Source organism: Salarias fasciatus (assembly GCF_902148845.1).
Source record: "Salarias fasciatus chromosome 7 unlocalized genomic scaffold, fSalaFa1.1 super_scaffold_4, whole genome shotgun sequence".
In the NCBI taxonomy this organism is placed as follows: Eukaryota; Metazoa; Chordata; class Actinopteri; order Blenniiformes; family Blenniidae; genus Salarias; species Salarias fasciatus.
The window spans coordinates 17,124,307-17,136,491 of record NW_021941229.1 but is presented as its reverse complement, the minus strand read 5'-3'; the positions used below and the strand labels follow the sequence as shown (position 1 = coordinate 17,136,491).

General features: G+C 43.9%; 1 protein-coding gene across 1 annotated transcript; it reads right to left on the bottom strand.

Moving 5' to 3' along the window:
* Positions 1-2,988: 2,988 nt before the first annotated feature.
* Positions 2,989-10,698, bottom strand: alpk2 (alpha-kinase 2). The gene is made up of 11 exons (XM_030085652.1): positions 10,464-10,698; positions 9,667-10,373; positions 6,943-8,440; positions 6,710-6,857; positions 5,086-5,213; positions 4,950-4,994; positions 4,564-4,862; positions 4,257-4,345; positions 3,945-4,162; positions 3,818-3,866; positions 2,989-3,727 (listed from the first exon to the last, which is right to left on the bottom strand). Exons 1-11 carry the CDS (start codon positions 10,696-10,698, stop codon positions 3,520-3,522), a joined length of 3,624 nt encoding a protein of 1,207 aa, XP_029941512.1. The 3' UTR covers positions 2,989-3,519.
* Between the last annotated feature and the right edge of the window lie 1,487 nt (positions 10,699-12,185).

Sequence of the window (12,185 nt, the reverse complement as noted above, 5' to 3'; positions counted from 1 at the left end):
AATTTTCTTCAAGATAAGTGAGTCTGCAGTCACAATAAACTTTAAATGAAAGAGGCTTTGCAGGTCTTTTTTGGCGAGTGTGCGCACGTGGTGTGGTGAAGGGACCTCAGTTCATTCACACAGGCAATCTAAGAGTTATCAGCTCCAAGGACGAACAAATAAAAGCCACCCTGCCAGTCCTGGGACATTTTATCAAGCCCTCCTACTCTCAATCTGGTCACAAACAAACCAGGAGCGGCTCCGCGTCTAAAACTACCCACTAAAACAAAAAAAAATAACAATAAAAAAAAAAAAAACACACACAAATCAAGAGAGTGTAAAATAAACCTTATGACTTTAATCGAAACGTAATTATTAGCATTTGAAGAAAGCAGAGCAGAGGCCTCACACACACACGCACACACGCACACACGCACACACACACACACACACACACACACGCACACACGCACACACACAGGACTGAGCACCATTGCATCACAGCAGTGACCTGAATGAAACGTGGTCAAGCAGGTTCAAGCAAAAAAAATAAAAAATAAAAAGAAAGAAATCTGGGCTAAATGGGAAAAGTAAATGAGAGTGACAGACAAGTAACAGTTTTACCATAAGAATGGAATAATAATAATGAAATCCCAAAAGCTTCTTTAAAGAAAGAAAATATAAAAATACAAAGTGAACCAAGTAGAAACTGCAACTATTACAGTTCTTCACAAAATATAAAATGCAGTATGAAATCAAATAAGGAAATCCTAATGAAAAAAGAAAATGTAGGTGTTGTTTTCAATTAAAAAAGAAAAAAAAAATCCATCCCAAATCACTCCTAGGGTTTCTATTAATGTCTGTTTCTGTTCGAGGGTTCAGTGCTGCTGTCTGTACCGTGCAGAGACGGCTTTAATATCAGACACACGAGTTCACTTTAAATCCATCTGGAGGCCTCGAGCTGGCTCTGGCTGTACAACGACAGTATTATGATGAGTATTGAGAAAATGGGAAGAAAATAAATCTGAATATTTAACAGAATTCACAGTGACTGGAATTCATTTTCCCCTGCTTTTGGTGTTTTGTTTTTTTTTTTGCTTTTTCTCTTCCATCAAAATGCAATCCTATGACGTGTACCTCAGGTCACATCACCTTGCATTCATCTCACTGGGACTCCAGCTCAACCTCTCTCGCTCTCTCTCTCTCTCTTTCTCTTTTTTTTTTTTTGGTCTACCCCTCCTCCACCCTTCATTCACCCCCTCTACCTGTGGTCAGGGCCGATCAATACTTCCCCTGTAGCTTATCACTAATGTGCAACTGGCTGTTTGTCCAAACTCTGCTCTGTCTACATAAAGACTTGGACGGGGCGGCAGCAGACCTGAAAGCTCCCCGGATCGCCCCGTCTGCAGCCTGCGGGATGGACTTACACTGACATGAACGAAGACGGAGGCTGAGCGCTCGTCCCGCTGAATGAATGAATGAATTCATGAGTCAGGGGCTCAAGATCTCAGAGGTCCGAGGTGAGTTGGCTGCATCCTGCATCAGATCTGGCATCTTCAAATATTATATAAAGGTATTTTTTTTTTTTTTTTTTATAAAAAAAAGCGGTTTTACTTTAATAGATCACACATATTACCTAATAACTTTAGAAGCAAAACAAAGTTTATTCAAAGTTGCGTGATCTATCCTCTGAACCTCTCTGTTTTAGATAACTTGAGGCCGAATTGACTATTTATGAATACATTTAGACTCTGTAGGTGTTTTTTTGTTTTTAAAGAAAACTTTCTTTGTATCTCACACTCTTTGTTCAAACACACACTAACACACACAGCTGCACTCTTCCCCACAATCAGCAGAAAAATGAGGAGCGGACTTTGGACACGTCAGCTAAGCCTTTAGTATTTGCTTGGTGCTCTTTTTTTTTCTTTTTCTGAGGTTATCTCTCGTGGTTAGTTAAAACTAAACCCAAACAGCTCAATGTAATCTTTTTTTCTTTTTTTGTAAAAGTGTGTTTTCTATGCTTTTTTGTTTTGTTGCCACTTTTCACTTTCCTCTAATCTCACTGTTGTGGCTAAACTCCATTTTTCCTCTCAGTCTTTTTCCTCCAGGCCGTCCAGCGCCGACCTCCTCGCCCGCAGGCCTGCAGAACCCGCGTCCTCCAGAGCTGTGGAGTGTGACAATGGTGTTTGTTTCCTGTGTATCAAACGCCATTATCACACTAAATAGCTCCAGTGTGAAAAGGACCTCACTGCACTTCTGCTCTGCGGTCTTCGGGGTTTGTGGTCGTCCGTCCAGAGGTGGTGAAGCTGTGTGACACTGTACACCGGCGGCGGTGGAAATAGACGCCCGGTTGTTGACGATACACCGTGCGTGATGTTATGCCTCCAAGAGTGACCCACTTACTTCTAAACCTGAGGGGCCGGTTTTCTGCCGGCGACCTTCGTCTATATGATCGCTGATAAAAATAGACGACCCATAAAGCCGGGTGACTGTTTGAATAATGTAAACAGGAAATTCACCTTCAACTCTCCAAAACTTGTATGATTGCACAATTTCCTCTGTCTTTTGTCGCTAATAAATCATTTTTGTTTGTGTGTTGTGATTCTCCTTTGAATGAATGCGCACGGATCTGGGAGCAGATGCGGCCGGCATTAGAGGAAATCCACACTCCGCTCACAGGCCGAACATCTCGTGCAGCACGCCTGCAATGTGGGTCAGGGATTAAGAAAAGGCAACGTGAGAGCGGGACAGAGAGGCCTATTCTTTAGACCGCTGCCGAATAGCTGGAATACCCCGCAGATCACGTCAGGTTAATGAGTGAATGCCGGCTTCACTTTCACACCGTCTCTCACTGCTTCATTCAAACGAGGCGACACAAAAGCGACAGACGCCGATGTCTCTGACAGTATATTCACAAATCAAGAAACCTTCACAGTTCTCACTGAATACATTCAAAGACGTTCCTCACATGAGCTGAATTATACAAATGACTTCATCTAGTTTCCAACTTATAAACGTAAAACATCACTAGCTTCGCAAATACAATAAAACAATAACAAACTTGAAATATCTTCATCAAAAACATTTTGTCGTCTCTCACGTCAAACAAAAAAAAAAAAAAAAACTCATACTTGCTACTTCAAGGACATTTCCCCTAATTAATTAATCAACCAGTCCATTAATTTAATGAACTATTAGTCCGAAAACATCAGAAGTAGAAAAAACAAGAAAACGTCTGTAAAAGAAACTCAAGCAGTCTAAGACATGACAGTTCAGAACTGTAGACACACTCATCGCGTTCAAGTCTTCCTCGAAAGGATCACAGTTTTTCCAAAACGTGTGACGATAAATACAACATACGCTAACAAGATGAACATTTCTTCCCCAAATAATTAACACGAGATGGAGAGAAGGAAAAATCCACAGTTGCCAGAGTCCTTTGTTTAATGAGTGATGGATTATTTTCTCTTCGGTGACCTGTGGAACGGCGTCATGAAGTCCAAAGAAAGATTTCAAAGCGAACCCGACGTTCCTCCACTTTTACGACTTGCCCTTCAGCGTTGGCCCAAACGTTTTCTTTTTGGGGGCCGCAGAGGGCTGGGGTTTGGGTTTGGGGGCAGCTGCGGGCTTTTTGGGTTTGGGCTGCAGGGATTTGAGGCAGAGGAGCTCGCAGTAGAAGTTGCACTGGTGCAACACTTTGAACTGGTCGATGAAGGACGTGGCACAGTTTCCTTTGAATCCTTTGTAGCTGAAAAGTAGAAAGAAAAATCCAAACATTGATATAGTAAATCAAAAGTTTACGTTTAGGTCAATCAGCCAGGTCCAAATAAATACTTACCCCTTCTTACAGGTGGCTATTCCCACATCAGTAAGCCTCATACCCACACCTGAAAACACAAGACAGGCTTAAAAATGACTCTTTAATTCCGTTCCTCCCGGCTCTGTGTCGTCTTCGTTTCTCTCACCTTGCATGTCCGTGACCAGCAGGTTGCCCTCGGTCTTCTGGTAGACCCAGTGCTGGAAGGCGCAGCACTTCTGTCCCGCCTCGGAGTCCCGTCTCATCAGGTTGATCTCCTTGCCGTCCTTGACCGAATACTTCACAAAGTCTCCGATCAGCTCCTCCTCCAGCGTGGCGTACGGGATGTCGTTGGAAGGGCGGTGGATCAGGTAGATGGGAATGATCCTGGTGTGTGTGTGTCATGAAACGGTGTCAGGTAAATAATAACAATAATAAAAAACAGCAGGAAAACGCTGTGAGGAGAGAAGACGTGACTCACTCTGGGACGTCTCCGAACGCTTCGATGGCCTGAGCCGCAGCAGTGTACGCCATGATGTACTCTCGGGCCGTGTTCTGGACGTGACACTCCTACCGAGCATGAAGACGATCACATCAATGAAGCTTTGATGAAACATTCCAGCACTGCCTTCTATTAGTTTATTCAAAACATAAGAGAAATTCAAGAAGCCCTACAAGTTCATGATGCAGGACATAAAGGTCATTTAAATGTATACGTACGTATATTAAACAAAAACTGCTTTTTTAAGCTGTGCACGTGAATGACTTACTAACTGTGATGTTCTCACCTCCACAGCCAAAGTGAAATTCTTCTGAATGAGCTCCTCGTTGTTTTTGGTCCCGTAGCTGATGGAGTTGTGCACTTTGAGCACACAGGGATGTCCTGGCACTAACAGGGGGATCTGGCCCCCGTGCAGCTTGGTCCGGAAGGCCCGCCGGTGCATCCCTTCCCCAAAGTGGACCTTCTCGGTGAGGATGCTGATCGGTTTGTTCTCTCCAAAGTACTGCTCTGACAGGAAGTCCTCCTTGAACATCAGTTTGGAGAACTGGACGTCTTCCTCTTCACTGACCAGCTCCACCTCAGCAGCTGGGAAACACAGAAAGCAGATAAAGTTATTTGTTTAAAGCTCCTGGTTGGAGAGAAATAACATCTGTTATAGATTTTAAAACTCACCTGAAATTATCTTTGGAGATAGAGGGATGACAATCTCACTGAGCACTGGCAAGAGACAAAGATGAAATTTAATTTTTTCATTGTTTCTGTCCAGGACGACAGCCTCTTTTCTTATTTACCTGTTTTTTTTTCTTACCTTCATATGTGAGCACATAATCCAGGGTGACTGACCCATGAGAGGTGCTGAGACGACACTGGTACTTGCCGAGATCTTTGTGAGAAGCATTGCTGATGGTCACTGACACTCTGCTCTCATCCCCTGCACTTCAAACACAGACACAACATTATAACGTTGGAATTAAAAAAAAAAAAAAAGCTCTGTAGCATTGTTTAAGTGAAGAAAGTTGAAGTCTTGTAAAATTATGATTGCAGATCTCCAGGGCAATATTGTTCTGTCTCTGTATTTAAATGGCATTTTACACATTGATGAGATGAAGTCAACAGTCTGTTTTTTTGTCATTTGTAAGATAAATAATAATAATTCTTACTTTTTGAAAAAAAAAAGTACATTTATTTTCCTAGTTACTTTAAATAATGGCCTGTAAAACTAACCATCGGAGACTTAGACCCGTCAATCAAGCCGCTCTCAGCCAATCACGGCTCTGGTGGCCGGCAGTGCTTCACTGTGATTGGTGAAAGTATAAAAAGGGGCGGGAACTGAGCAACTAAAGCTCGGAAATACCTCAACTGTTACAAGCAATGTAAAGATAAAGGGCACGGACGAGGTATTTTCACGCATAACAGGTATTTCAGCCTCTTTTTTCCTTCTTACTGCAATTGTGGTTCACTCATTCTTTAGCCTCACAATACCATCATGTTTATATTGTTTTTTTGTTGTTGTTGTTGTTTTTTTTTTTACATATTCCCCCCTCAATGGAAATATAGAGGAATCAGCCATGCAGAGTTAGGATGTCAACATGTAAACAGCAGCAGTAAACAGATTCACTTCTTCATTGAAGTTGTTGTAGCTCCACAGTCCACACTCATGTTACTGTTGCAGTGAGAAAATTATAACGTTGCTGTCAAGAGGGATTGGGACGATTCACCAACAGTAAACAGGAGTTCATATAAATAGTAACTATTTGGATAACTTATGGCTCAGTAGACAGGGCAAAGAAACGCAGGAGCTTTCCTACTTATGTTTTCTTGTGCAACAAATGCCCACTGGAATTTCAGTCATTTTAAATGCTACTGACTTGATGAAAGTAATCACATGGTGACTCATTTTTACCAACATTAGTGCTGCTTTAACATGTTGCTGTATAGAGGTCATTCACAACAATGGTCATTTGTGAGTCTAGTTTTTTCCTTTTCTTAGTATCACATTTTTGCACTGAATGGTTGTCTCTGATTGATTTTTTTAAAATAACTGTCTATTAATTCATGTCTTTAAATCTCTGTTGTCAGTTTTTGTGATGTGCACATGACCTGTTTATGTACTGGTGTGCAGAAAATAGTTGAATTATTTATGGCTTAAGAAAAACTGAAGTATTGCCTGTCTCTCAGGCTGTCTCTGCGTTGCTGCCCGCTTGTTTCTTTCCTCTTGTTTTATTAAGAACAGACAATGAGACTAGATGGCCAGTTGGTTTGCTTGCTAACGTCATTCAAAACTGACATTACTTTAAAGATCAGCGTTGCCCTTTGATTGGAGGTGCATAGTAAAGGCTATGTGTCAGAAAGATAGGTGGTCTTGTACTTTGTGGAAAGGTCACATATGAGATTGTTGTAAATAAAAAATGATGTAAAATGAAACTAAATACCTTCTCTTGAGCTCAGCTAGAACAGTCCCCTCTCGGCTCCAGGTCACGGTGTAGTCGGAGAAGACAGCAGCAAACTGACACCACAAGCACAAACTCTGAGGGTCCCCGCTCACAGACACCGCCTGGATTGGCTGCACCACCTTGAGTTCTGGATTTATTCAGATATAAACAATGATTGTGTGATATTCTGAGAACGGGTCGAGCACAGCGTTTGTGTTCACATGTTTCCTTACCTTCCTTGGGTGGGAGTCTCTGTTTGACCACTTCGCTGTACGCCTTCTTGCGATTTGCGCTGACGTCCGCTTTGAACTCGTCTGCCTTCGCCTTCGGTGGCGGACCGGGCAGTTTGGACTCCAAAGCACTCACGAGCTTCCCAAACTTATCTTCTGACAGACGTCGCCTCTTGATGGCGTCATCTTTGAGGGGACTGGTGAATTTTTTGGGCTGGTGGTCAGTGTGGTGAGGAGGTTTGGGTTCTCCCTGGGTTGCTGTAACCTCCAATTGGGCCTTTTTATGAGCAATATCTGTCTGGTCACTGTCTTTTTGAGCTTTAGCATCCGGCTTGGCCTCAGAAAGGTCAAGTCGACCTTTTGCAGTTTTTGGTTTTGCTCCGTTTTCCACCTCAGCCAGTGGCTCCCCGAGACCCACAGCTGACACTGCACTCTGAACATGCTTCTTTTTCTTCTTGCCGTGCGCCTTGGTTGTACTTTTCTCATTCAAAACATCAGTATCAATCACCAATTTCTCCTCCTTGTCTTCAAGCCCAGCTGTCGTGTTCTCGCTGTTGTGATTGTCAGCGGTGGCAGGATGTGCTTCATTCTTCTTGCAGCTCTGCTGCGTGGAACCGAGGTGAGGTATGTTGTCCTGCTTCTTAGGGCCTTGTGCACCATGATAATGTCCAGTTGATCTTTCCTTTTTGGAGCGTGACTTGTTCTCGGCAGAGCCCTTGTGAGTCTTGTGAGGCATGTTTTCAGTTATTTTCTGATTTTCAGTCTGTGCAGCTATAGAAATTGAAGTCGCAGCCCTGGAGGTGAACGGTTCATATAAATTTAAAGTGATGCATGCAACGCGGTTCTTCTTCGAGATGAACAGATGATCCCCAGGTGCTGCAATCAAGTTTTCAAGTTGTCTGTTTAAGTCAGTAATCTCCTTAAACGTATTTTTTTCTGCAGTAAAGGAACAATGTGAAGCATCACTTGTGCCTTTTTCCACCTCTGGTGAAGGTTTCTCAGCAGTGTGTTCTGTATTCTCCTTTTGACGAATCAGCTCTTCACTTTCCGGGGATAGCTTGCCAGTAATTCCATCTGAGGCTGGCGCCACGGTGCAGCATCGTAACAACTCACAACTGAGGTCTCTGTCATTGAGATGCCTTTTGGAAAAAGTCTGATCTCCTTCCAAGCTGCTGCTTGTTCGACACACGAGGGAGGAGCCGATGCTCAGTGGGGCTAAGGGCATAATAAACTTAGGACTCTCCCTCGGTGGCCCCACCTGACATACCCCATCAAGGTCTGGCAAAGTGTCGAATGGCAAGTGTGTGTAGACATTAAAATGCTGGCCAGGTTGCGTGTCCACACCTGGCGCACGTGAGCCTGTTAGCGCACGTGTGGTGAAGAACTCAGGATCTTCTGCAGGTTGGTTCTCCTCCTTGCCGGCCTCAGCTAGACGACATCTCCAGTCCAGCTGGGGGATACTGCATTCGTCTGTCACTTCACACAGTCCATCTCTAAAGGTCTGACAATGAAAACACCAAAAAGACTGTCAGTCAATATGAAGAAATGCTATCCTTGCAACAATGAAATATTTATTTAGTTCTTTCAAGTTGTTTAATGCATAAAATGTAAATATATTGTCAAAAATAGTGCTTCAAAAGTGAATAAGAAATGGGTCTTCAATTCATTGCACATTATCACAGTCATTTCAGCTATTTTAACAATTTGTAATCCCTCCATACCTTTCTATGAAGCCACAAATCAGACGTTTGTGAAACACCATGCTCCTATATCCCATCCACCAGTCCATATGTCCTACAGGCAACTGAATGCCTCAGTGTCACAGCCTGGAGCTCCAGCTATGTTTTACACATCTAAGCCAATCAAAAGCAGCCTCCGAGGCCTCCGGGACCTGGGGGTGGGTTTTTAAAGGAGTTGTTGTGGGAGTGGGTGTGTTAAAGGGTAAGAGAAAGAGAGTAAGCGGAGGGTCGTGTTTCAGTCCTCAGCTGTGCTTTCTTCTCAGCCCTCCACCCTGACACTTCGTGGACGCGTGCTATTATCATCAAACTCTTCGCTATTATTAGATGCCATTTCTGACGATCTGAAGTTTTCCTCTCAGGCACTCCAGTTTCGTTCAGCCAACACATACACACAGCTGTCGGTCTTTGACATGCGAGCCAAAGGACTTATCCAATAATACAGAATCAAACATCTATGCAAGTCCTTGGGTGCACAGCGAGTGGCTCCAATCCAAAGCAAGCCGACAATAGTTGCAAGTCTCACGTGTGGATGGCACACACAGATTTTGCTTTCGGTGCATCAGCTGGCCGGCTGTCAGTGCTAAAGGTATGACAACACTGACAAGGACAGGAGCGGGAATGTCTTTTAGCGGTCTGTGTTCCCAAAGCACATGATGGATTTGTCTGCTGGCCAATGTTCTAAAGGTGACTGCTTTTTATTTTTTCTCTCTTGTGTGAAAGGTGAATCTTTTCCGTGGAGCCCTCTCTTCTTCCACCACACTGTGAGTTAGTAATGGGAAACCGTTTGGGCAACTAATTGAGTCACTTTGAATCAAACACTCAGGACAACGTCATCCTCCAATTTCATTGAAATACATCAAATGTTGGTGTTGTCAAATCAAAGTCAACACAAACTCGGTATTACAAAATAAGCTATATAAGCTGACCCTATTTGGTGCTTTTTCATATCAAACAAATGTCACAATACCATAATAATAAGCCGTCTTACCTTTGCCGGACAGTCCAAATCTGTGTCTTCTGTTATACTCAGAGGGACTGTGTCTCTCTTGCTGATGAAAACATCTGTGTCCAAAGACGTAACATAGTCATCAAGCTGACAAACGTCCAAATCGCCGTAGCAGGTAGATCCAGTGCCGTATCCTCCGAGGGACCCCACCGTGACATCGGATGAACCCATGAATGAGTGCTCGGAGGTGGTGTAAGGAGAGCTTTCTGATTCCTCTGGATACTTTCCCTCTTGTGTTGAGTCACACAAGGATTCTTCACTCTGGGAACTGTTTCTGTCGCAGAGTCCAAATCCCGGAGCTTCGAGACAGAAAGAAAGGCAGCTTTGACTTGAGTGAAAAGAGCTCTCTGGGATGTTTTGCTCCTTTGGTGCCTGATCCTGAACGCCCATAGCCAACTGTGGTTGTGCCTGCTCTGTTGGTTGGAGGTTGTGTCCCTTTTTGTCACCAGGAGTATTCACTTCAGTCAATGCGTGCGTCAGAGCATCTATCTCAGCTCCGATCTCTGCGAAGGCAGCTGTGAAGTCCTCTGGCGGAACCTCGATGATCCCTGTCCAGTCTGAGAGTGCAGTTGCCCAGCTGTCCACGGATGACCACCTCTCAACCCGTGGCCCCCAACCCCTGGTGTCATCATCGGCCCAGCCAATCCCATCGCTCCCATCGGGGTCGCAACCTGACACTTGTGTCTCTCCTGGGGGAAAACAAAAGTCAGCTGAGACCCTCGATTGCATCACGGTTTGGTTTGTCTTGTCTGAAACGTCTGGATTCTGAGTGTCCTCACCTGCCAGGTACTGGCACGCGTCCAGCCACAGCTCGACCGGGCTGTCGTTGAGCCGTAACTGGGGGGTCAAAGGTTCGACCTCAGCTTTACCTTGCCACGCATCACTTCCTGACAATAAGCCCGCCTCCCTGGCATGTGGAGCAGGTGGCTTCAGCCCTGACTCATTGATCTCTGTACGGCGTTCCTCGCTTGAGCCGTGATGACATTGTGTCTCAATGTCTGTTGAATCACACATCAGTATATGTGTATCGGACTCATGGTTAACCCTTCTCTCTTGTGTTTGTGGTGGTGGACGGTATTCAGGACATGTAATCTCCACTGGGCTCAAGATGAAGTCCTGTGTGTCACTTTCAAAGATATAAAGCTCGGACAGTGGTGCCGCTACGGCTGTATCACTCTCTAAACTATCTGAATGAGCTGATAGTGACCTTGATAACGAAGCAGCTTTACTTTTTTCAGTGCTGAAGTCGTGGCTGGAAAAAGCCTCAACGTTGGGTGAGTCCACCAAACCCTCAGAGAGTTCAGAAGTACTTCTCTGCTTGTGAGATAACTTTTTCTCAAGATAAAACTCAGGGAAAGTGTCCGAATGGGGTGCAAAAAGATCCTGAGAGAGGCGACGTAAAGGAGGTTCTGATGAACCGGAACAGAAGGGAAGCCTGAAGTCTTCATCCTTTGGTGATGTCTCTGAGAAAACTGATGGATTATAGTTGCACCAGGAGGATGTCAAAGCATCCGACTTGGCGTTGTCCTCCCAAGGAAGGCATTTGTGAACATTTAGTGGGGGTTTTTCAGCGGAGTCTGACTGTTCGGACACACACTCCGTTGGTGCTTCATGGTTCGTGGACAGTTTGTTGTCAGTTGAACTCAGTAAATGATGGTCTGCATCCTCAGTTTGACTGCCTGCAGAAGGTGGAGGTGTCTGTCTTTGATTGTCTGTACAAAGCAGCGGCGGATCCATGAGGACGTCAAGATGAGGTTGCCAGGTTTAAAACATCAAACAGAAACTGTCCGGTTTTTCTTTCATCATCCCTCTCATTGTGGAAAAGCAGCCCATCCTTACGGTAGATCCAATACCTGCAAAGATTAGTAGAAAATACAAACATTTACTATTAATCACAAATGGAAGTCATACCTCAATTGCAGTTTCTTGCTGAATTGACCTGCTGGATGTGTTTAAAGTAAAGCCCACTATCTCCCTCTAGCTGTCACTTTGTGTGACATGTTTATCTAAGCTGCAGGACATTGCTCATTTAGAGGCATCTATTTTGAGGACTTTTAAAGACACTTCACATGCCTGAACAACAGGAAACTCTCCTGATGGTATTAATACTTTGTTGCTAATAACAGTTGCTGCCGTGGTGTTTGTGCCGTTGGAAAATGCAGTTCCTCCCAATGCTCTGGAAGGAATGTCATACTTTAATTGTAATTGTGGACAAAATAACCTTGCTTTTCCAGGACTTAATCCATGAGGCATTCGCTATAGTTATATAGTTATATAGGTATATAAGATTATACTTTCTTGTTGTTAATTTCTTGCATAAAAATGTTCATGTTTTGATAGATCATCATCCAGGCTTTGTAATTTAGGCTTTTGTCTGTATGATTCACTCATGGAAAAGTTTACTCTGGAACTATCAATTAATGTTCACCTGAAACCTAATATTTATGAAACTTCAAGGAATGTAAGTGATCTAATGTTTTGCCATTCTGGAGAAATTATAC